The 22,654-nt window shown below is 44.5% G+C and overlaps 2 protein-coding genes across 26 annotated transcripts in view; both read left to right on the top strand.

Annotated features, from left to right (window-relative positions):
- ANK2 (ankyrin 2) overlaps positions 1–22,654 on the top strand; it is a 591,714-nt gene that overhangs the window by 425,857 nt on the left and 143,203 nt on the right. For 20 of the 25 annotated variants that reach the window (XM_050943952.1, XM_050943954.1, XM_050943956.1 and 17 more), the window contains 5 exons: positions 8,481–8,579; positions 18,074–18,259; positions 18,736–18,759; positions 21,077–21,175; positions 22,399–22,497. In XM_050943952.1, coding sequence (XP_050799909.1) covers positions 8,481–8,579; positions 18,074–18,259; positions 18,736–18,759; positions 21,077–21,175; positions 22,399–22,497 — 507 coding nt within the window. The remainder of the gene's footprint in view (positions 1–8,480; positions 8,580–18,073; positions 18,260–18,735; positions 18,760–21,076; positions 21,176–22,398; positions 22,498–22,654) is intronic. The other 5 variants (XM_050943963.1, XM_050943974.1, XM_050943970.1 and 2 more) reach the window with 1 other exon arrangement.
- Positions 380–2,800, top strand: LOC127046665 (uncharacterized). Its single transcript, XM_050944055.1, has 2 exons — positions 380–1,046; positions 2,200–2,800. Exons 1-2 carry the CDS (start codon positions 524–526, stop codon positions 2,703–2,705), a joined length of 1,029 nt encoding a protein of 342 aa, XP_050800012.1. The 5' UTR covers positions 380–523; the 3' UTR covers positions 2,706–2,800.

Genomic DNA, 22,654 nt, shown 5'->3' with positions numbered 1-22,654 from the left:
ATCAAGGGACTATACCAACTTTCCTATAGAAGATCCATTCTTTCTGGGGAACTTCCTTACAGGGTAATCCCTTGCAGGGATACAACAGACCTGTGCTGCAAGTGATTTAGGACAGAGGTGCAAGAGACTCAGGGCTTGTCTACATCAGAAAGTTGCAGCGCTGGTGAGGGAGTTACAGCGCTGCAACTTTGAAGGTGTACACATCTGCAGGGCATCACCAGCGCTGCAACTCCCTGTTTGCAGCGCTGGCCGTACTCCCGTTTTGTTTCAGGTGTAGAGGATCCAGCGCTGGTGATCCAGCGCTGGTAATGCAATGTAGACACTTACCAGCGCTTTTCTTGACCTCCGTGGAATAAGCAGGTATCCCAGCATACTGAGGATACCTCTCTGGTAATCAAGAAAACTCCTCTGCCCTGTGCTCACCTGACCCCTCCTTTAAATGCCCCGGGAAATTTCAAAAATCACCTTCCTGTTTGCTCAGTCAGGCGTGGAGTGCAATTAATCAATCAATCATTCAGCGACCATGCCTCCACGCAACAAACGAGCCCCAGCATGGACCAATGCAGAGCTGCAGGATCTAATTAGTGTGTGGGGAGATGAGGCTGTTCAAACACAGCTGCGCTCCAGAAGGAGAAACTACGATACCTATGGTCAGATATCGCAGTCCATGATGAGAAGGGGCCACGAACGGGACGCCTTGCAATGCAGAGTAAAAATTAAGGAGATGAAGAGTGCATACTGCAAAGCCCGTGAGGGAAACCGACGCTCAGGAGCAGCCCCCACAACCTGCAGGTTTTACAAGGAGCTGGATGCCATACTTGGGTGTGACCCCACCGTGAATCCTAGGAGCACGATGGAGAGTTCAGAGCAGGGAGAAGTGGGGGATGGTGTAGAGGATGAATACAGTGATGCTACTGGCGTTGAGGGGGACACCCCGGAGTCTCAGGACACAGGCAGCCAGGAGCTCTTCTCCAGCCCTGAGGAGACTAGCCAGTCACAGCAGCTGGAAGCGGACGTTGATGAGGAAGCTGAGGATCGTGCTCGTGGTAAGTAGATTGCAATGCTTTGTGATAGCAGGATTTTCGTTATGGCTGATTGCATGCATGCCTAAACGTGGAATAGCCCATTGATGTGATCTATGACATCTGTGTAATCTGCCTGAGTAATCTCTTGAAAAGTTGCAGCTAGATCTTGGGCAATGTGCTTTAACAAGTTTATAGGTAGAGCCAGCGTGGTCCCTGTCCCGGTCAGGCTAACTCGTCCGATCCACTGTGCAGCGAGGGGTGGGGGGACCATGGCCGCACACAGGCGAGCTGCATAGGGGCCAGGGCGGTATCCGCATTCCTGTAGAAGACCCTCCCGCTCTTCCTTGGTAACACGCAGCAGTGATATGTCTGGCATTATGAAAGCCTGTGGATAGTTTAGGGATAATTGAGGGCAGGTAGCTAGAAGCACGGCTCCCCAGCGCAAGGCGGTCTGTTTCCTCTGCCCCAATCCACCCCCCCCCTGCCCTTCCCAGCACGTAGGCATCCAGGCGGGGTGCTTCTTCCTCACCGATCCCCCCTTCCAAGCGTGAAACCTGCCCTGCGGTGTGCTCTGTCCGTCCCCCACCCCCCTTCCAAGCGGGAACCGTGTCCTGCGGTGTGCTCTGTCCGTCCCCCACCCCCCTTCCAAGCGGGAAACCTGCCCTGCGGTGTGCTCTGTCCGTCCCCCACCCCCCCTTCCAAGCGGGAACCGTGTCCTGCGGGGTGCTTCTTCCTCACCGATCCCCCCTTCCAAGCGGGAAACCTGCCCTGCGGTGTGCTCTGTCCGTCCCCCACCCCCCCTTCCAAGCGGGAAACCTGCCCTGCGGTGTGCTCTGTCCGTCCCCCACCCCCCCTTCCAAGCGTGAAACCTGCCCTGCGGTGTGCTCTGTCCGTCCCCCACCCCCCCTTCCAAGCGGGAACCGTGTCCTGCGGGGTGCTTTTTCCTCACCCGGCCCCCCTTCCGAGCAGGAACCAAGGCATCCCACTAACATGGGAGAATTTTAAGCAAAAGTACTCACCCCATTGCTAGACATGTCTTAGCTTTCTTGAACTCTACAGTGTTATGTGAGGTATGTGAGAGGGATGCTACCTACAGTTTCCAATGTCCTTCAAAAGTTGATAATAAACAATGATGCCCCTGTGTATTACATGTCTCTATCTCTATTTTTTCTAGGCAACTCGAGTAATGCAGCTGTGTCACCGGCCTCACGTAGATTGCAGAATTTGAGGCGCAATCCTAGGAAATCAAAAGAGGAGCTGATCAAGACCGTTCTGAACCACTACAACAGGGAAAGTAGGAAGACTGAGGAGTGGAGAAAAAGTGTACAGGAATGGAGGCTGACTGAAAGCAGGAGACAGGAATTGTCTGCCAAAAGAATAGCCAGGCAGATGATGAGACTCCTGTCTCGCCAAACCAAGTCTTTTGAGTCTCTTGTAGCCATGCAGGCAAATATATACCGTGCTAACCCACAGGCTTCCCAAAGCACTGTTCCTTGTCCCCCTGTGTATCCTCAAAATAGCTTTATGCAGCACCCAGTTCCTTATTATCATCAGCTGCCCCCAACACCTATAACATCACCTAGTAACCAAGATATGTTTAATTCTTACCCAGCGCACTCCACCCCCATCATTCTGCAGCAAAGTAATGGTGAGTTGCATCAGACGGTTACAATTGAGTAAAATAGGAAATAGTAAAACCTCTGAATGTACTGTGAACCACCCATACCCCCTTACCTGTTTTTTACTGTATGACAAATAAAAGGTTTTGGTTTGTATTTCTTTCCATATGTTTTATTGGTGACAGAAATGGTTAATTATACACAGCAAGGTAAAGCAAAGCACAACACATGCACCAAACATTACTGCTGGCTCTCAGCATCAAATTGCTCCCTTATAGCATCCCTAATCCTTGAAGCCCTTTCCTGGGCCTCCCTATTAGCCCTGCTCTCTGGCTGAGCAAACTCATTCTCCAAACGTCTAACCTCGGAGGTCCATTCCTCACTGAACCTTTCACCCTTCCCTTCACAAATATTATGGAGGGTGCAGCACGCGGATATAACTGCGGTAATGCTGCTTTCCATCAAATCTAGCTTCCCGAACAGACTGCGCCAGCGAGCTTTCAAACGGCCAAAAGCACGCTCCACAGTCATTCTACAGCGGCTCAACCTGTAGTTGAAACGTTCCTTGCTCCTGTCAAGCTTCCCTGTATATGGTTTCATGAGCCATGGCATTAATGGGTAAGCGGGGTCTCCCAGAATCACGATGGGCATTTCCACGTCCCCTACTGTTATCTTGTGATCTGGGAAAAAGGTCCCGGCCCTAAGCCTCCTGAACAGGGCACTGTTCCTAAATATGCGTGCATCGTGCACCTTTCCAGGCCATCCAGAGTAAATGTCAGTGAAATGCCCACGGTGATCCACAAGCGCTTGCAGAACCACAGAGAAGTACCCCTTGCGATTAATATACTCCGATGCCAGGTGGGGTGGAGAGATAATAGGAATATGCGTCCCATCTACTGCCCCTCCACAGTTAGGGAAGCCCATTTCTGCAAAGCCATCTAAAATGTCCTGCACGTTACCAAGAGTCACGGTTCTTCTTGTCAGTGTTCGATTAATGGCCCTGCAAACTTGCATCAGCACCATTCCAACGGTGGACTTTCCCACTCCGAACTGGTTCGCCACAGATCGGAAACAGTCTGGAGTTGCCAGCTTCCAGATTGCAATAGCCACCCGCTTCTCCACAGAAAGGGCATCTCTAAATCTCGTGTTCATGCGCCGCAGGTTGGGGGCGAGATCATCACAAAGTCCCATGAAAGTGGCTTTCCTCATACGAAAGTTCTGCAGCCACTGCTCGTCATCCCATGATTGCAGGACGATGTGATCCCACCACTCAGTGCTGGTTTCCCGAGCCCAAACGCGCCGGTCCACGGAGCAGAGCACGTCTGTTATTGCCACTAGCATTGTACTGTCTGCATATTGATGCGATTCAGTACCATCGTCCGACTCCTCAATGTCAGTCACACGCACATTTAGCAGCCTAAGGATTAGATCCACAGTAAGGCGAGATGTGCTGGCAATAGTCATTAGTAAGGTATTCAGTACCTGAGGATCCATTCTTGAAAGATAATGCAGAAAAACCGCTTTAGAGTCACAATGCTGCCACAGTGCTCCGCATGTGTACCAAAGCAACGCTGGCCGTTGGAACAGGAACAGGAAGCAGAAGGACAATCACACTTCCTTCCCCTTCCCACAAGCCCCAGCGCCGCTGTGGGACGAGGTGCCCTGTGGGATAGCCGCCCACAATGCATCACTCCCAACAGCGCTGCAGTGTGGCCACATCTAACAGCACTTGCAGCGCTGCTAGCAGTAAGTGTGGACACTCTGCAGCGCTGGCCCTATACAGCTGTACTAATACAGCTATAACAACCAGCGCTGCAAAGTTTTAGATGTAGACATGGCCTCAGACAATATAGAGGAACACAGCCACCCAGTGGAATGCCAAGTTCCTCTGTGTCTCAGGGTATGTCTACATCTACAATTTTGCAGCGCTGGTTGTTACAGCTGTATTAGTACAGCTGTATAGGGCCAGCGCTGCAGAGTGGTCACACTTACAGCAACCAGCGCTGCAAGTGGTGTTAGATGTGGCCACACTGCAGCGCTGTTGGGCGGCTTCAAGGGGGGTTAGGGGAACGCGAGAGCAAACCGCGGGGAAGCAGGTCTCCTTCCCCGCGGTTTGCTCCAGTGTTCCCCGAACACCTCCCCCCCCAAGCAGGTCTCCTTCCCCGCGGTTTGTTCTCGCGTTCCCCGAACCCCCGTGCAAGCAGGTCTCCTTCCCAGCAGTTTGCTCCGGTGTTCCCCGAACCCCCATGCAAGCAGGTCTCCTTCCCAGTGGTTTGCTCCGGTGTTCCCCGAACCCCCCTGCAAGCAGGTCTCCTTCCCAGCGGTTTGCTCTGGTGTTTTTTGAACCCCCGTGCAAGCAGATCTCCTTCCCCGCGGTGTGCTGTCGCGTTCCCAGAACCCCCCTGCAAACCGCGGGGAAGGAGATCTGCTTGCACGGGGGTTAGGGGAACACGAGAGCAAACCGCGGGGAAGGAGATCTGCTTGCACGGGGGTTAGGGGAACGTGAGAGCAAACCGCGGGGAAGGAGACCTGCTTCCCCGCGGTTTGCTCTCGCGTTCCCCGAACCCCCCTGCAAACCGCGGGGAAGGAGACCTGCTTGATTACCAGAGAGGCTTCCTCTGGTATGCTGGGATACCTGTTTATTCCACGGAGGTCAAGAAAAACGCTGGTGAGTGTTTACACCTGATGACCAGCGCTGGATCACCAGCGCTGGATCCTCTACACCCGAGTTTCAACGGGTGTACGGCCAGCGCTGCAAACAGGGAGTTGCAGCGCTGGTGATGCCCTGCAGATGTGTACACCTCCTAAGTTGCAGCGCTATAACTCCCTCACCAGCGCTGCAACTTTGTGGTGTAGACAAGGCCTCAGAGAGGGCAAATCACACTTCACCTCTGTGTGATCTCAAAACAAGCTAGATTTTGAAGAAAATCAGTGCAGTAGTTTTAAAGTTTTGAATGTTTAAATGTGGCGAACCAGTTTTCAAAAGTCAATGAGAGTTGTAGGTACTCAGCACCTCTGATGATCAAGCCCGGAAGTGCAAATCCTGATCTTAAGTGAGCTAAGGGTCCCCTACCAGAGTAAGGCAGCATTTGCACAGAGGGACACCCATATATAAATATATATAACTCTGTCTTGTATTTTACTTACTGCATATTATCTATGCAAGCTCAGATAATATCAGCTTTCAAAGCAAGTACTCCTTTTTACATATTGGAGCAGTGGAGCATTTTTCATAAAGTCTTTACTGGCCAGTGTTTTTCCCAAGGGAATTTATAAAACTGTAAGATGAAATACTTTATATTGTACAAAGGCACCATTGTATTCCGCTGCCATGTCTATACGTGTAGAGAAGTGGCTAGAAATAATGACCACAGGAGTTAGCACTAAATGTTTCTCTAAGGGATTCTGCACTTTAATCATATTTATGGTATTGAGGATGAATGACACTAGGAATGTTGATTCATCTTAATTCAGTGGAAGCTTAAGGAAAAAATATTAACCAATAAGCATAATTTAATGTGTAAGTATTTCCTTCCCCACAACCCCTGTGGCTTTCGCCATGATTATGGCAAACTTACTGCTATGAATGATGAGTTTCCTCAGTGTGATAGAAACTCTGTAGGTCATCATCAGCACTATGTAGAGATGCATTATATACCTCCTGGTGCTAAACGACCGGGTCATGTATGGGATGACTATAGCCTCCTCTAATCGAGAGTTTTATTATCCTGGTCCTGCTCCAGAACTAGGAAACTTAGTTGGCAAAACCCTTCTGCTGAGCTTTTGGACAAATTGTTTCACTCTCGTTTGAAAATGCTTTATTTCCACACATTTCTAGGATGATGCTGGTGTACGCATTTCTTAGTATTCAATAACGTCAGGATTTTACAAATGGGATAAAATCCATGAACATAAAAAGGAAAGACTATAATTGTACAGTGTGAGCTTTTAATAAATATTAGACACTGATCCTAGGGTGTGGTAAATTTCCATTAGCTATACCTAGTATAAGTTGATGCTGTGCGTGCATCCAGGTCTACGGGGACAACCAAAATGCTTACACAGTATATTCCCCTGCTGCTTTCTTTTGCTGCTCTGCCAAATACAAGTTTTTAAATACTGCTTTAGTCCCTGTTACCTGCTCACTCCAGCTCTAATCAGGGCCCATTGTGCCATATTAAATGAATGCACCAATAAGTATGACTTCATTTGATTCTGGCAGGCTCTGTATGGTGGAACAGGATTGTAAAACAATAGAAGCCAGGAGCAGAAGAGGCTGCTGAGATGGAGGGCATTGTCTATAGATTATTGTTTGAAATCCAGCAGTGATTTATATATTGTCATAAGCACAAGGGATTTCATATCTTCATAGTTTGGCTTGACCTAATGAAGAATGACCATCTCCCCAACTCCACTAGTTGGTAGGCAAGAAGTATATATGTTTGTTATGTGCACATGCCATGCACAGGCCAGGATGGACATTTGCAAAAGAGCAGATGAAAAGATCAGCCAGGAAATACCGTAGGGTATCTTCAAGTATCTTGTAAACTGTCCATTCAAAATTATTTATCTTTAGTCATTTGCCTTTGTTCAGCAAATAGAGAGATGTAGACTGTTTCTTGTTACTGGGCTGAATTCTGCCCTTCAATCCCCTGGAAACACCAGTTAAGTGAATGATGATGCATGGATGTAAGCGAGTGGAGAATTTGACCTAGAAGCACTTTCACAGTTGCCTGCTTGATCCTGAGCTTCTGATGCCAGGTGGGACTTCAAAGAAGAGTATGATATTCAATATCAAGATGTGTGTCCTTTATTTCTTGAATGAGTTTCTGTTAAATTACTAACCATGGAGAAAGGTGCAGCATAAGTGCAAGACAGTTAAGCAATGTATACCTGTGTTTAGCCCCAAGAAACCCTCCTGAAAACAGTAGGCAATATAGAGTTATAGTAAGGGTGGTTCTATACTAACGGGAGTGTGTACACTGTAGCATTTTAAGTGTAGACAAGCCCTGAGATATTTTAAAGTGGAGACAAGGCATATATTTCTGGTATATCAGCCTATAATTATGTGGCCTTCTTAGCTACCAACTGGAAAAAGCCATCAAAAAGACATGCTATTTAGCCAGCATGGTTTCTTCTGAGTACCTTAGGATATTTCTAGATGAGTTTATACTTAGACAGTATTACTGTGTAGTCAATCGGAGCTCTGCAGTGTTGGGTTTTTTATGTTTGGTGGTTTGCATTATTTTATATATTGTGAAATTATATGTATTGTTCTAAAACTCTGCCATCTCTGCTTGGTTTCTTTTGAGGCAGGTGTTTATGGTCTCTAGTGAGAAGTCTTTGGTTAAAAAATAAAGTAGTAAATAAAGGGAAATTCTTGCTTCCTTGTCAGCTTTCTTAAAACTTTATTGCTAATATTACATTCCTGTTCCATAAGAGGGGCAAAATAGTTGTAGTAGTGTAATAATGAACATTCCCAATGTATACTGAGTTGTCCTAAGAGTATGGGGAAAATATTCCAAAGCATGCCAGCTGTGAAAGGATGTATAGAGTTTCCAAATCATTGCAAAGCAGCAGATACATTGACATTTTAAAATTGCTTCTTAATATTTGTTTTTTGCTGTCCTGAGAGTGAAGCTTTTTGACTTTTTAAGGAACATAGAAATGCATTCTGTGCCTTCAGTATATCTCACTAATACAGAAAGTGCAACCTCGTTTCTTTTTATCAGTAGAGAAAAGTGCTGTTCTCAGAAGATATTTTTGCTATGTGGGGTCTTTAACATGTTTTATGTACAAAGCTCACTACATTGTTGCCTGTTGTGCTTTTTCCTAGAATGGTTTCACTCCTTTATACATGGCAGCTCAAGAGAACCACATTGACGTGGTAAAATATCTGCTGGAAAATGGAGCCAACCAGAGCACTGCTACCGAGGTAAAGCATATACTTCTTTTCTACAGACTCTCTCTTATTTTCCTTTCTCTCATGACCCAGATGGTTTCAGACTGAGCATGATTTTCAAACCAAATATTTCCAAACTTTGGGCCAGATCATGCCACTGTGATCTGGGTGTGAATTTTTCTCTTTCCGTGTGTGTGTGAGAGATGGGGAAGGGGGAGAATCAGTTGTCTTCACAGTGCAGCTTCTTCCTCTCCATGCTTGGAACCATGAAAAACCCTCTTTGAGTTTAGGCGTGAAATTATGGCCCAATTGAAGTCAATAGAAAAATTCCCTCAGACTTCCATGGGGCCTACGATCTCTGTATGGGTGATGCAGTGTATTGTCCTTCCACCAGCCCCCTGGGGAATATACAGAAAAGCTAATTAGCCATTGAGGGGATGTTCCTACAGCAGCATGTAGGAGAGGAAGACGTGGCAGCTGGACTTCATTGGAGCTGCACTGCCAGAGTGCTAGTTTGAAGAGTGCAGAATGCAGAAGTACAGGGTTTTTGGTGAAACCTTGTGCCTCAGGCATATTCTGTGAGATGCTCACTGTCTTCACCTAGGCAAAAATGCCATGTATGCATGCCCTACCCTAACAACCGCATGGTGTGATCTGAGGAAGAATCAGCAAGGGGAACTTTGCAAAGTTTTCCTTCCGCTGTCCCATGTAGTGAGTTTTTCAACGATCTGGAACCTTGATTCAGTCTTTCTGAGCTAGAGCAAAACGTGTGGAACATTTTGTGTGTTCCATAACCAGGACTATGAGGAACATGTCAATATATATATATATTTAAAGCATAAGACACAGCAAGTCTTGTGTTGGCAAAGAATAGTATTGCACCTCAGCTGTCATATCCTGCCTCTCAGAGCCAGTCCTCTTTGTGTTAGGAGTATCCTGAGTTCACATGTTCCCATCTTGGGTTTTTATGGGTTCTCACAAAATGAAACTGAGAAAAACAAACAAATATACAGAAAAGAAACACTATGAGAGAGACTCTCTCCTGTGATTTAGTTCTGCTCAGTGAAGAATAGTGGGAATGGGCCTCAGTGAGCCGATCAGGGTTCTCTGATTCTGAGGTTTGTGCCTGGCTTGTTGAAATAGTAAATGTTTCCAGGTGTGATTAATATAACTGGGAAACCAAATATACAATTCTAATGAGGATACAAACTCACCAAGTAGCATACTGCTTCACAAGTATAAGTACACAAAAGTTTGATACTCAAGGCCAGGTTCTGAGCTCAATGAAAGGGATGTAAATCTGGAGTAACTCCACTGACTTCAGTACAGTCACTGCAGATCAACACCAGTGCAGCTGAGATCAGAATCTTGCGCTAAGAATATAGAAATTGGACCATGGGACCATTCACTTCTTTCCCCACAATTTTAGGCAATGAGAAAAACTCACATAAATTAAACTTTGTGTTCACCCTATTTCCCATTGTTTTCTTGCTACCAAATACTGCTTTCCTCTATCTCAGAAAACTAAGTGGATAGCTGTTGTTCTGTAAAGCCTGTCAACTTTGTTACTGTTCTCTTCATATATAACTATTGTGCAGTGTGAAACAGTAAGAGGAAACCTTCCTCTCCCCCTATTTTCATTCCTCTTCTCACCCATTCCTTCTTTTGTGTGCACTTGTTACTTTTCTTCCAGTCAGTATGGAAACTCACCCACTGTAGGTTACCTTGGCCAGTGAACTGATTTGGAATAGTGTTGCTATAGCCAAACAGCTGCCTTACTATCCCTTCATTCAGTAGATACTGTATCACTTGATGATGGCTCCTAAAATTATCCTTTCTGTGACTTGCATTGATTGAGATCGTGTTACCATTGCAGCTTTTCTGAAATATGAAATACTGTGCAATTGCTAGGCAACTTGGCAGAAACAATGTTTCCAAATCTCAACAGGGTTTTGGGACTCTCAAGATCTAAGCCTAGCTAAAGGTTCTTAATGACCAGCTTTCAGTCCTCCACAGACCTGCTTTGCATTTTTTGTGGTCAGGTTTGCTGTAAATTCATTACTTTAGGGGATCTGAAGGTCAATATGGTTACAGTTAATCTACAGACGGGCCTGGTCTCAAGCGGTGGATTGAAATATCTCTGGAATTCATAGGTTTGGATTCAGGGTTCTATATCTGACTGTCTTCTGCATTCTAAACTTGGCAAAGGCCAATTTCATTTTCTGGGGTTTGGAAGGTGAAGTCATGCTCAGTTCAACCCCTGGAAGGGTTCCCAAGAAAGTGGTTCCCGCAGAGAAGACTAGTCCACCCAGGGAGTGGACTGAGCTCCCTCTTGCTCCCACATGTGTCTTGATTCTTGCTGGTTACCACCAATGGGAAAAAACTAGAGCTGTCAATTAATCACAGTTAACTCCCTCCATTAACTCAAAAATTAATCGTGATTAATCACACTGTTAAACAATAGAATACCAATTAAATTTTATCAAATATTTTTAGATTTTTTTTTACATTTTCAAATATATTGATTTCTATTACAACACAGAATACGAAGTGTACAGTTCTCATTTTATATAATTATTTTTATTACAAATATATGCACTGTAAAAATGATAAAATAGTATTTTTCAATTCACCAAATAGTGTAGTGCAATCTCTTTATCATGAAAGTGTAACTTACATGAAAGTGTACAGGGGTGGCAAGTTTGTAGAAATTTTGGTGGTGCTCAGAATCTGCCCCCCCAAAACTCCGCCCCCACCTGCCTAAGGCTCTGGGAGAGAGTTTGGGTGGGGGAGGAGGTCTGGGGCATAGGCCCTGGTCTGGGGCTGGCAATTGGGATGCAGGAGGGGTGCAGGCTCTGGGACGGAGTTTGGGTGCAGAAGGGGTGAGAGGCTGGGCTCTGGGAGTGAGGTTGGGTAGGAGGAGGGGGTCTGGGGTGCAGGCTTTGGGATAGAGTTTGGGTGCTGGGTGCAGACTTCAGGTAGGGGCAGGGGGTGGGTGTGCAGGACGGGGTGCAGAGGGAGGGGTTGCAGGCTGTGGGAGGTAGTTTGGATGCAGGATGGGGTGAGGGCTGTGGGGTGTGGCTCAGGGTGAGAGTTTTGGGGTGTGGGAGGGGCTTAGGGCTGGGCAGAGGTTTGGGGTGTGGAGAGATGAGCGCTGTGGCTAGGGGTGCAGGCTCTGGGGTGGGGCAGGCCTGGGGATGAATTTGGAGTGCAGGCAGGCTGCCTTGGGACTGGGGTCAGGGAGTAGGACTCCCCCTAGCCCTCTCCCCGCCAGCAGCAGCGAGCTCTGGGGGAGGGGCCACCCTCTCCCCCCTGGCAGCACACTCACCTTGCACCACTGTCACTGCGTGTGCTCCTATGGCCCCTCTCAGGTCCAGGAAGCCCCCTCGCCTCCCCTGTGGTGGGTGCCGGGGTGGGAGGCTGCCATCACGTGTGGTCTCCTCTCGTGTTGCTGTAGCCTCGCTGGGGGTTGGGGATGGGGCTGCCACTTGCCCAGCATGGGGCAGGAGCAGTGACTGTGGGCGGGGGGATCACCCTGTGCTGGTGGAGGGTCCTGCCGGAAGAGGGAAGGGTCCAAAGTAGAAGGGCAGGGTAAGGGCAGCCTGCCCTGCCACTAGTGGATTGGGGGGACTAGGACTCTGTGGCAGCAGTTGATGTCAGGAGCCAGCAGAGCAGAGTCAGGTTGGAGCTGCAGGAGCAGCGGGAGCAGCAAGTGGGGCCAGGGGACACTTGGGGGATGCCGTGGGGGCTGCAGGTGGGACTGGGGGAGAAACCCAGCCCCAAACATTGGTGAAGCTGGGTCCTGAATATTGTTGGAGCCCGGGCACCACGGGCCCATACAACTCACTGCCCCTGCAAATGTAGATTTTTTTTTTTGTTACATAACTGCACTCAAAACCAAAACAATGTAAAACTTTAGCGCCTACATGTCCACTCAGTCCTACTTCTTGTTCAGCTAAGACCAAGAAGTTTGTTTACATTTACAGGGGATAGTGCTGCCTGCTTCTTGTTTAGCATATCTGGCACATAAATATCTTGCAATACCAGCTACAGCAGTCCCATGCGAACGCCTGTTCTCACTTTCAGGTGACATTGTAAGCAAGAAATAGGCAGCATTATCTCCTGCAAATTTTAGCAAAACTTGTTTGAACGTGAAGTAGGAGTGAGTGGACTTGTAGGCTCAAAGTTTTACATTGTTTTATTTTTGAATGCAGTTTTTTTTTATACATAATTCTACATTTGTAAGTTCAACTTTCACGATAAAAAGAATGCACTACAGTACTTTTATTTGGTAAATTGAAAAATACTATTTCTTTTGTTTTTTACATTGCAAATATTTGTAATAAAAATTAATATAAAGTGAGCATCGTACACTTTGTATTCTGTGTTGTAATTGAAAACAATATATTTGAAAATGTAGAAAACATCCCAAAACTTGGAAGGGGGGAATGGCAGTCTGACCAGGCAGTCCCATTGAAATAGCACTGGGAAGCAATCAGCAACTGGTATTAACTAGAGTACTGCGGTGCTCTGTCTCAGAAGAGAGCATTACTGAATGAGGACCCCAAGACTGGGAGGATATTGTAAGAAGAAGCAACACAGAAGTGAAGTGCTAGGGAAGAGTCAGAGGCAGATGGGTGGATTGCCACAATTTTGTTTCGGGTTCAGGATCCAAATTTGAATCCAGGCCACGATGAGGTTTAATTAAACACTGTAATCCAGGATACTAACTTTGACACCATCCAGATCTAGATCAGCAAGTATGGTGTATATATATTTAAAGTGCCAAATTCTGTTGTTGGTTATAACCATGTAGCCCATTACCTTCCATTACTTAAAAGCCTAATGATTCAATAACGTTGCGTGTAGTCAACCCAGGACACAATTTGTCCCTAAAACTTTAAATGTTTCAGTGAGGGAGCCACACAACTCAGAAATAAGTATTTTTAAAGATATGGGATCCAGTCCTCAGGACCAGCCAAACTGCTCAAATCAGGACCTGAAGGAGGAGTGAGGTAGCTGTTATAGCACCTTTGCTCTTCCCCAATCCTAAGGGTGACCTAAGGCTGGTTTGGCCCTGGGATTTATTTAGCCACACGCATGTCATCACCTGCATTTAGGCAGTTTCTGGCCTTTGTTTTGATCTGTAAGAGTGATGAAAATCCTATCTCACACAAGTATGTAGTCACAAATGGCACAAGGATCTCCAGCGCTGTCTTCGCCAGTTGTGGAAATGGTGCTAGCTGAGCAACCAGAAATTCTCAAGCTTCACTGTCTCAAATTCCATTTGGTTTTAGCCATTGGCTTGTAATTTAATGAGATCATCTTTCATCAAATCACTGTAGTTGATGGAATCCAGGTTAAAAAGAAATTGATCCAGTATCCATTTCTTTGCCACATCAAGATCTCAAGTGGAAAAATATCCTTGGAAAGAGTCACTCAGCTGTTGCAAATGCTTTGTCACTACAGTTGCAATGGTCATTCGTTCATTTTCCAAAACAACTGTTTCTTCAAGAAAAGGAAAGTTAGTGAAATTTCTTGTCTCAACATGCTTTGTCCAAACTGGAAGTTTCCGAATAAAAGCAGATAACTTCTCTCTGGCCGTTACAGTGTTCATCCCAGTTCCTTGCACAGATGTGTTGAGTTCATATAGGTGTGTGTACACTAGGCAAAGGATAAACTCTCTCTCTATTTTCAAAGTCTTGTGGATAAGGGAGAAGTAGTGGATGTGGCATACCTAGATTTTAGTAAGGCATTTGATACGATCTCGCGTTATATTCTTAATAAACTAGACAAATACAACTTAAATGGGGCTACTATAAGGTGGGTGCATAACTGGCTGGATAACCATACTCAGAGAGTAGTTATTAATGGTTCCCAATCCTGCTGGAAAGGTATAACAAGTGGAGTTCCGCAGGGGTCTGTTTTGGGACCGGCTCTGTACAATAGCTTCATCAATGACTTAGATATTGGCATAGAAAGTACGCTTATTAAGTTTACAGATGATACCAAACTGGGAGGGATTACAACTGCTTTGGAGGATAGGGTCATAATTCAAAATGATCTGGACAAATTGGAGAAATAGTCTGAGGTAAACAGGATGAAGGTTAAGAAAGACAAATGCAAAGTGCTCCATTTAGGAAGGAAAAATCAGTTTCATGCATACAGAATGGGAAGAGACTGTCTAGGAAGGAGTACGGCAGAAAAGGATCTAGGGGTTATAGTGGACCACAAGCTAAATATTAGTCAACAGTGTGATGCTGTTGCAGAAATAGCAAACATGATTCTGAGATGCATTAACAGGTGTGTTGTGAGCAAGACATGAGAAGTCATTCTCCTGCTCTACTCTGTGCTGGTTAGGCCTCAAATGGAATATTGTGTCCAGTTCTGAGCACTGGATTTCAAGAAAGATGTGGAGAAATTGGAGAGGGTCCAGAGATGAGCAATAAGAATGATTAAAGGTCTAGAGAACATGACCTATGAAGGAAGTCTGAAATAATTGTGTTTGTTTAGTTTGGAAGAGAGAAGACTAAGTGGGGACATGATAGCAGTTTTCAGGTATCTAAAAGGGTGTCATCAGGAGGAGGGAGAAAACTTGTTCACCTTAGCCTCTAAGGATAGTACAAGAAGCAATGGACTTAAACTGGGAGATTTAGGTTGGACATTAGGAAAAAGTTCCTAACTGTCAGGGTGGTTAAACACTGGAATAAATGGTCTAGGGAGGTTGTAGAATCTCCATCTCTGAAGATATTTAAGAGTAGGTTAGATAAATGTCTATCAGCTTTGGTCTAGACAGTATTTGGTCCTGCCACGAGGGCAGGGGACTGGACTCGATGACCTGTCAAGGTCCCTTCCAGTCCTAGAATCTATGAAAAGTCATCAACTAAATTACTCCTTTGATTACAAAGAAACTGACTTATTTCTTCATGCATTTCAAAAATACAAGTAAGCATTCGGCCACAGGAAAGCCACCTCACTTCTGTATGGAAAAGGACAGTGTGCTTGGCACCAATTTCTTTGCAAAAAGCATGGAAAATCTGGCATGTGTCGCACCCCCAGAAAAGGCATCTTGCACCCCCAGGAGGTGCATGCACCCCAGGTTAAGAACTACTGATTTAGAGCAACCTCAGAATTGCTCCAATTTATGGTGCTTGGTAACAGCCCCTAAAGGGCTTTATTTTAGCTGGGAACTGCCAGAGCAGAGCAACGTCTTAGTCAGAGTCCTCCATCCCTCTGACGCATCCCCTATGTTGGTTCTATGTCACTTGGGGATTCAACTGTACCAAACGAGCTGTATCAGTGGATTGGTTCTGGCTGATGGAAAGGAAAATATGTTTGTGATTGGCTGTATTTTTTATCCACCTGGGTTTTGAACAGTTATGAGAGAAGGGATTAGTACTTTGCTACTATAGAAAAATGCAAACAAATCTCTTTCTCTGATGACCTGCATGAAACTTCAGGTTTTTTTTTTAAAAAAAATGTGTCTGACTTTATATAACAGAATTGGGCATGTGCTCATTTCATAATTAAGGATATTCACCCCTTCTTCCAAACTTCCAGGAATTTCTACTTCTTGTCAGTTTTCAACCCTTCCTTTAGGCATTAATTTCTCTCTCTCTCCCCCCGCCCCCCGCGCGCCCCTCCGGTAGTTGCTCACTTTCTATCTATTTGATGTTAAACGTGGGTTAAAATAAAAAAATCCACTATCCTGAAATTTCTGTTCTTCCAGTCCAGAGGCTCACTTGAGTAGATACAGCAATATGTATGTATAAAATGTGCAGTGCTTTTGTGATATTTAGGAACAAGGATGAGACCACCAAACTCAGTTTCATATGCGTTCCCCCCTAATCCAGGATTTGCTCTCAAATTTCCAGAGGGAGAAAGCTTCTGTGCAAAGCCATCTCACTACCTAATGTAGTCCCAATCTTTTTCTGGTTCAACTGTTTCTTCAGCTGTTCTCCTATTTTAATTCCCAGTACAGAATGTAGTCTCTTGAGAATAAGCAGCTATAACAGTGTAGCTGTTTCAAAGTCTACTCATAATTCTACACAAAAGGGAGTGAAAGGTATTAGATTAGTGGGGTGCATGCCTGGTTTGGTGAGTCTGGGCAACACCTCAAATATCTGAACAGGTTCAGGTCTTTACCGCCTCTGACGTCCGCCTTTCTCACTATTCCATCTTTCTTTTTTGCTGCTCCCAAGCCAACCAAATTCTTCTTTCCTGACCCCACTGCTCTGTTTCTCCCAAATCTATCAGTCTGCTTCCTTCCCTCTTTCTGATTGTAAATACAGTAACTCCTCACTTAAAGTCATACCAGTTATCTTTGTTTCGTTGTTATGTTGCTGATCAGTTAGAGAACATGCTCATTTAAAGTTGTGCTATGCTCCTTTATAACTTTGTTTGGCAGCCACCTGCTTTGTCCACTGTTTGCAGAAAGAGCAGCCCATTGGAGCTAGCTGCTAGGGGCTTGGAACCAGGGTGAATCGGCAGCCCCCTAAGTTCTCTGTGCAGCAGCCACCCAGCAGGCTTTTAATTGCCAGGCAGTTCAGCTGTCCCTCTCCCACCATTGCCCTGTGCTGTTCCTCTCCTCTGCCTTGGAGCTGCTCCTGGGAGCCTCCTGCTTGCTGTGGAGGGAGAGGGGGAGGGGAGAGGGGTGCTAATGTCAGGGTGTCCCCCTCCCCCTGCCGCCCTCTTCATAGAGCGGGGGGGGGGAGAATGGGGACATGCAGGACCGGCGCTAGTGTTTTTAGCGCCCTAGGCACATGACCATTTCGCCGCCCCGCGTGCTGGTCCGCGGCTCTGGTGGAGCTGCCGCAGGCATTCCTGCGGGAGGTCCACCGGAGCCGCGGGAGCAGCGGACCTTCCACAGGAATGCCTGCGGCAGCTCCACCGGAGCCGCGGGACCAGGGGACCCTCCGCAGGCACAACTGCGGAAGGTCCACCGGAGCCGCCTGCCGCCCCCTGCCGGCAAAATGCCGCCCCTCAATAATCCTGGCGCCCTAGGCGATTGCCTCGGCCGCCTAAATGCAAGCACTGGCCCTGGAGACATGACAGGGCTCAGGACAGAGGGAGCTTGCTGGCAGCAGTGGCTCTCTCAACTTGCTGATCTACTTAAAAGAGCAGTGTACTTAGAGAGGGCTCAGCATACTTAAAGGGGCAATGTGCGTCTCTCTTGCAAGTATATCTCCGGAATCATTTGATGTACAATGCTTTTAAATATGGTGAGCATTAAAGGAGATACCATAGGAGTCAATGCAATGGCTTATATGGAATGTACTTGACACTGGAAAAGGACCAGTTTGAAGTGACTCAGTGCACGTCACAGGTGTTTGAAGACATGTTTGAGATAAAGTTTGTGACTCCTGTGCCATTGACAATTGCTGGCCATTATGTTGGGGGTCACAACGCACAGGCTGAAGTTGACTGCTGTATACATTTAACATGTGCCTATGTGTGTACAGTACTTATGGGATTGTTGATATGTGCCCTTCTCCTTATGGAGTATATTTTGTTTTCCACTCTATCAGGATGGCTTCACCCCGCTAGCTGTTGCACTGCAGCAGGGACACAATCAGGCAGTGGCCATACTCCTGGAGAATGACACTAAGGGGAAAGTGAGACTGCCAGCTTTGCACATCGCTGCCAGGAAAGATGATACAAAATCAGCAGCACTCCTGCTCCAAAATGACCACAATGCTGATGTTCAGTCCAAGGTAAAAAGGCTTTGTTTTGGAGGCCTGTGGAGTCACATGACTGGGTGCCTCTGGGAAAGGGACATTCATTCCATAATTTTAAAATAAGAATTAAAAGTAACTTCTGTGGTAAATAAGTTGCTAAAACCAGTATCACCAATAAAACATCTGCTTTTGCAGTGTATAGGTGCAGGACATAATAAATACGAGCTGTGTACTTTTTGACACATCATGTAAATCCTTTTGAAATCTGTTCTCTTTCATTATTTATGATCAAGAAGAAACAAGAATGGAAGCAGAATTACTGAGTTATCTCAATTAAATAGGATACTGGTTTGTGGCCCATGTGTGCATGGATTGTATTTAATGTTTAATGTATGTTTGAGTGGCTTTTCCGTTAACAACAACATAACTCATTTCAATAAGCAACTTTGTTTTCCTTTTCCTGGATGATCTGTAATATTTTTCCTCTTTTTTTCCAAACCATGCTGCATCAGATGATGGTGAATAGAACAACTGAGGTACCGAGATCAACAGTTTTTTTAATTAACTTTTTCTGCTAATTAGTGGTTACTGCTCTTCCTTATGCTACCATATTTCTTTTCTATATTATTTAGCACTAAAAGTGAAACTTAAGGAACTTTTTTAAATACCTGCCAGTGACAGTATCTGTAAAGCAGCAATTTTTTTTTTGTTCTGTCTTTGTCTTGTAATTTCCTCCAACTTGTGAGTGTCATTGTCTTGAGGTAAATTAGAGGTGTCACATGTGGTCAAAAAGAATTAAGGGCTAGAGATGGGGGTAGGTGGATGGATACATTTTTGAACTCAGTAAAATTAATTATGCAAAAGCATTCATTAGTCAAGACTAAATGAAAACTATTGGAGCATCAAGCTAATCCAAAATCCTGGCAAAAGTCAAATGCCAAGACAATAAAGATTCTATCTTTGGTTATATGCATGCCACCCCATTAACTGTAGTGAGATTGCATAGGTGTAACTTGACCCAAAGTGTTTAGAATCTGTTTTCAAAAATCTAAACCCATTAAGAGGATAAATTCCTCATGCACCAAAAAGTGAAATACAATAGATAATTAACCTGTCACATGTATGCGTTTTCAGCATACCAAAGCCAAACATTTAATACACAAAATAGTGCCCTCCAAGAAGAGTATTTGTTCAAATCATATTTTTATTTGGAGTAAGCAGTAGAATGGGACAAATTGTTTTAACAGAATGTTCAGAAATCCATGCAGGGCAGTGTGTGGGTATATTCTTTCTCACAGCAGGCACCATCATGTTTTTCATGTTAATTCTGGAAGTACCAACCCTGAAAGCAGTACTGTCGGGCATGATGTGTCTGCCACACCAACTGCCTATAACTCAGATATCAACCCTATAAATATCACCAACCTTGAGGGGAAGGGATTGTTTTCAAGATTCAAATAATTAAGTAATGGTTTCAAATGCCTTTGTTTAGTCAGTTGGGAGTTTTGCGAGGTGGAGGAGACAGATTTTGGATGCATGTGTGTGCAAAAGTGTCTTGAGTTGTTAGGTATTTTCTTGGTAGCCTAACTCTATCAACAAGGTCATGAATTAAATAGTGTTTGATTCTACTTAGACCCTTTTCAGAGTGATAGCCATGTTAGTCTGTATCAGCAAAAACAACAAGGAGTCTTTGTGGCACCTTAGAGACTAACAGATTTTATGGGCTAAAACACACTTCATCAGATGCAAACCCTTTTAATCTTGGGGCTGACACTGAAGTAAATGGAATGAGATTAAAATAATAGGCGGAGTGCTTTTGGGAACAAAGTCTTTTGGAAAAAAAATTGTTTCAATATGTAATATCTGAATATGGTTTGCTAATGGACGAACAGTTTACTATGCTGATCCCAATCCTAAAAAAATGGAATCTGGTTTAGAATACAGTATGTTCAGAAATTGAAAACATTTCACTGTTCCTTCCATAATCGACGCAGTGTTGTAATGACACAATATATGCAACATTAAGGCCTTTCAGAGGAGATCTTAAGAAAACAAGATTTGATCTGCTTCTCGTGAACATTAAGGATTCCCTCGAACTTTTTATAAAACCAGAAGTTTGTTCATTATCAGTATTTCAAATAAATTACCTCGTCTTACACTGTTGTGCAGCATTCTGTAGTCTGGCAGAAGTAGTAGTCACACTCTAGTCCACTACACTGTGGCTACACTTTAGTGGCGTTTTTGTTTGCCGGTCACTATACTGTTCGGGAAGTACTTTGGGATCCATCAAGACACAGGGTTTAATATACATATAGAATATTGTGGTCATTAAACTCTACTGTCTAATAAGTAAAATATTTTGACACACCTTGAAGATACGTTCAATACAATATGAACATTTGTTGCTTTCCCATACAAAAAAAGGCATTTTCATGCTGAAATTTGCCATTCTAAGAGAAGATCAGCAAAGTAAGAGCCCAACAACAAAACAGGACAGTTTGAAAGCTCTGCTTCAGTGTTGTGGAAAGGAGGAGAAAAACACTTGTTTGAATGTTTTCTCTGACAAGGTCTGACCAGCTCTTTCTGGTTAGCAGCATAGATTCACGAGGAATAGCAAATAACACAAATGACCAAGAACTGAATGGGAAAGAAGAGCTTTTTGTAATCCACAGTAGGGGAAAAACTGCATTCATTCTCTGTTCAAGACCCTATGCTATATTGTAGGTGTGCGAGGTTAGAGTAACATAACACATTTGTTTGCCAAAAGCTGCTAAAATCAGAAGCTCTCTGGGGACGCTGATCATATAGCATTGAAGAAATGTGTTGCCTAACTAGGACTGTTTCCTTTTGTAGAGCGGCTTCACACCTTTGCACATAGCTGCACACTATGGAAATGTCAATGTGGCGACACTTCTGCTCAACCGAGGAGCTGCAGTGGACTTCACAGCCAGGGTATGGACGAATCCTTTTTTCTTCTTCGATGGGACAGTCAGTAGACATGGGAGCATATCTTTGCTTAAAATTCCTAATTGAAAGCAGAGTGGAAAGCGAAGTGCTGAGGAAATTTCAGAATGTACCTAAAGATTTTTTTTTGCATAAATGTCTAAAGAGTGCTTCAAGGCAACTCAGCACATTCCTTGTGAGCTTAGAAGCAAACAAATAGTTATTGCCAGTTAGAAAGTAAAAGGCCCCCTTGAAGATGTCCAGAATGCAAACAGTCTCATGTGTCACCTCATTTAGGAGTCATTGCCACAGTCAGGCATGCTATAAAAACAAGTATTATTCATTGGCTTTGCCCTGTCTGCTTAGTTGTTAAGATTTACCAAAATAAGTTTATTTACTTTTCCAGAATATTATTATATGTGAACATATCAATACATTAACATATATTGTGAATATATAAAACAGAATAAAGGTACTGATTAACTGAAAGCCATCTTTGCATGAAAAACCACAACCATAGTGCTAGCTAATACAATCCATTTACTATTCTATGTCACTTAACAACTAATTAACATGTGCATTACTATAGCTACCTCCACTGGATTAGGAATTTTTTTGTTTCGTTTTTCATTGCCAGAGCCTTGTTGAATTGCTTTATGAGGAATGTCTTTCAGAAGGATTTCATGTTCATGCTGACACTATTATCCTCACTAATGTACACTCTTATTTTCTCTGAGAGTTTTCCACCTGATGTGCCGCCAAGGGCATTCTTGCTGAAAATGAAATATTAAACACCATCTTCCTGCCTAATTAGGGCCTGTTTTTTGACACTGACTTCTGTTATTCTAATGAGCTTCCTTTGTATCTGAACCACCGTGCTGTGTATGTTGTGTGTATGTTGCAGTGATTTAAATACATAAGTGTGCTGTGAATATTAACTGATTTGGGTTCTGATATATGTTTTGTCTTACTGTGTGATTGTGATGTTTGGTGTTTTGGTGAATGTGCTTCTTTGTTACTTAAGAGTAAATCAAGATACATGTCTATAAGAAAACCCAAACACCAAAAGATCAGTATCTCAAATGACATGTGCACCTAGCTCTGATGCTCAAAAACATGCTTGTTTATCTTCTATACTGTATTGATATTCCTCTTTTTGTGATCCAAACGCAAAGGCATCACCATTATACACTTTCAAGTCCATCATGCTCTTTGTTCTTTTCATGGTGTAGAATGGAATCACCCCACTGCATGTGGCTTCCAAAAGGGGAAACACAAACATGGTGAAGCTTTTGTTGGATCGTGGAGGGCAGATCGATGCCAAAACCAGGGTGAGTGTTTCTATCCCTGAATATCATGTTATCACTTCTTGGGTTTTTTTAGCTGGAGGCTTGGAATGTCAACATTCATAGATAGGAAAACTCAGCTTCAGAGATCGCCTCTTTCCCTTCTGAAAGAGAGACTTTAGATGCAGCTATTACATATCAC

The sequence above is a fragment of the Gopherus flavomarginatus genome, chromosome 3, assembly GCF_025201925.1.
Source record: "Gopherus flavomarginatus isolate rGopFla2 chromosome 3, rGopFla2.mat.asm, whole genome shotgun sequence".
Lineage (NCBI taxonomy): Eukaryota > Metazoa > Chordata > Testudines > Testudinidae > Gopherus > Gopherus flavomarginatus.
Note: the sequence above shows the minus strand (reverse complement) of the source record. Positions and strands in the feature narration are given on the sequence as shown.

What these genes read in the sequence shown, in the direction of transcription:
- LOC127046665 (XM_050944055.1), top strand. Translation starts at nt 524, where the DNA reads ATGCCTCCACGCAACAAACGAGCCCCAGCATGGACCAATGCAGAGCTG. An exon ending in AGCTGAGGATCGTGCTCGTG is followed by an intron (nt 1,047 to 2,199) that starts GTAAGTAGATTG and finishes TATTTTTTCTAG; the next exon opens with GCAACTCGAGTAATGCAGCT.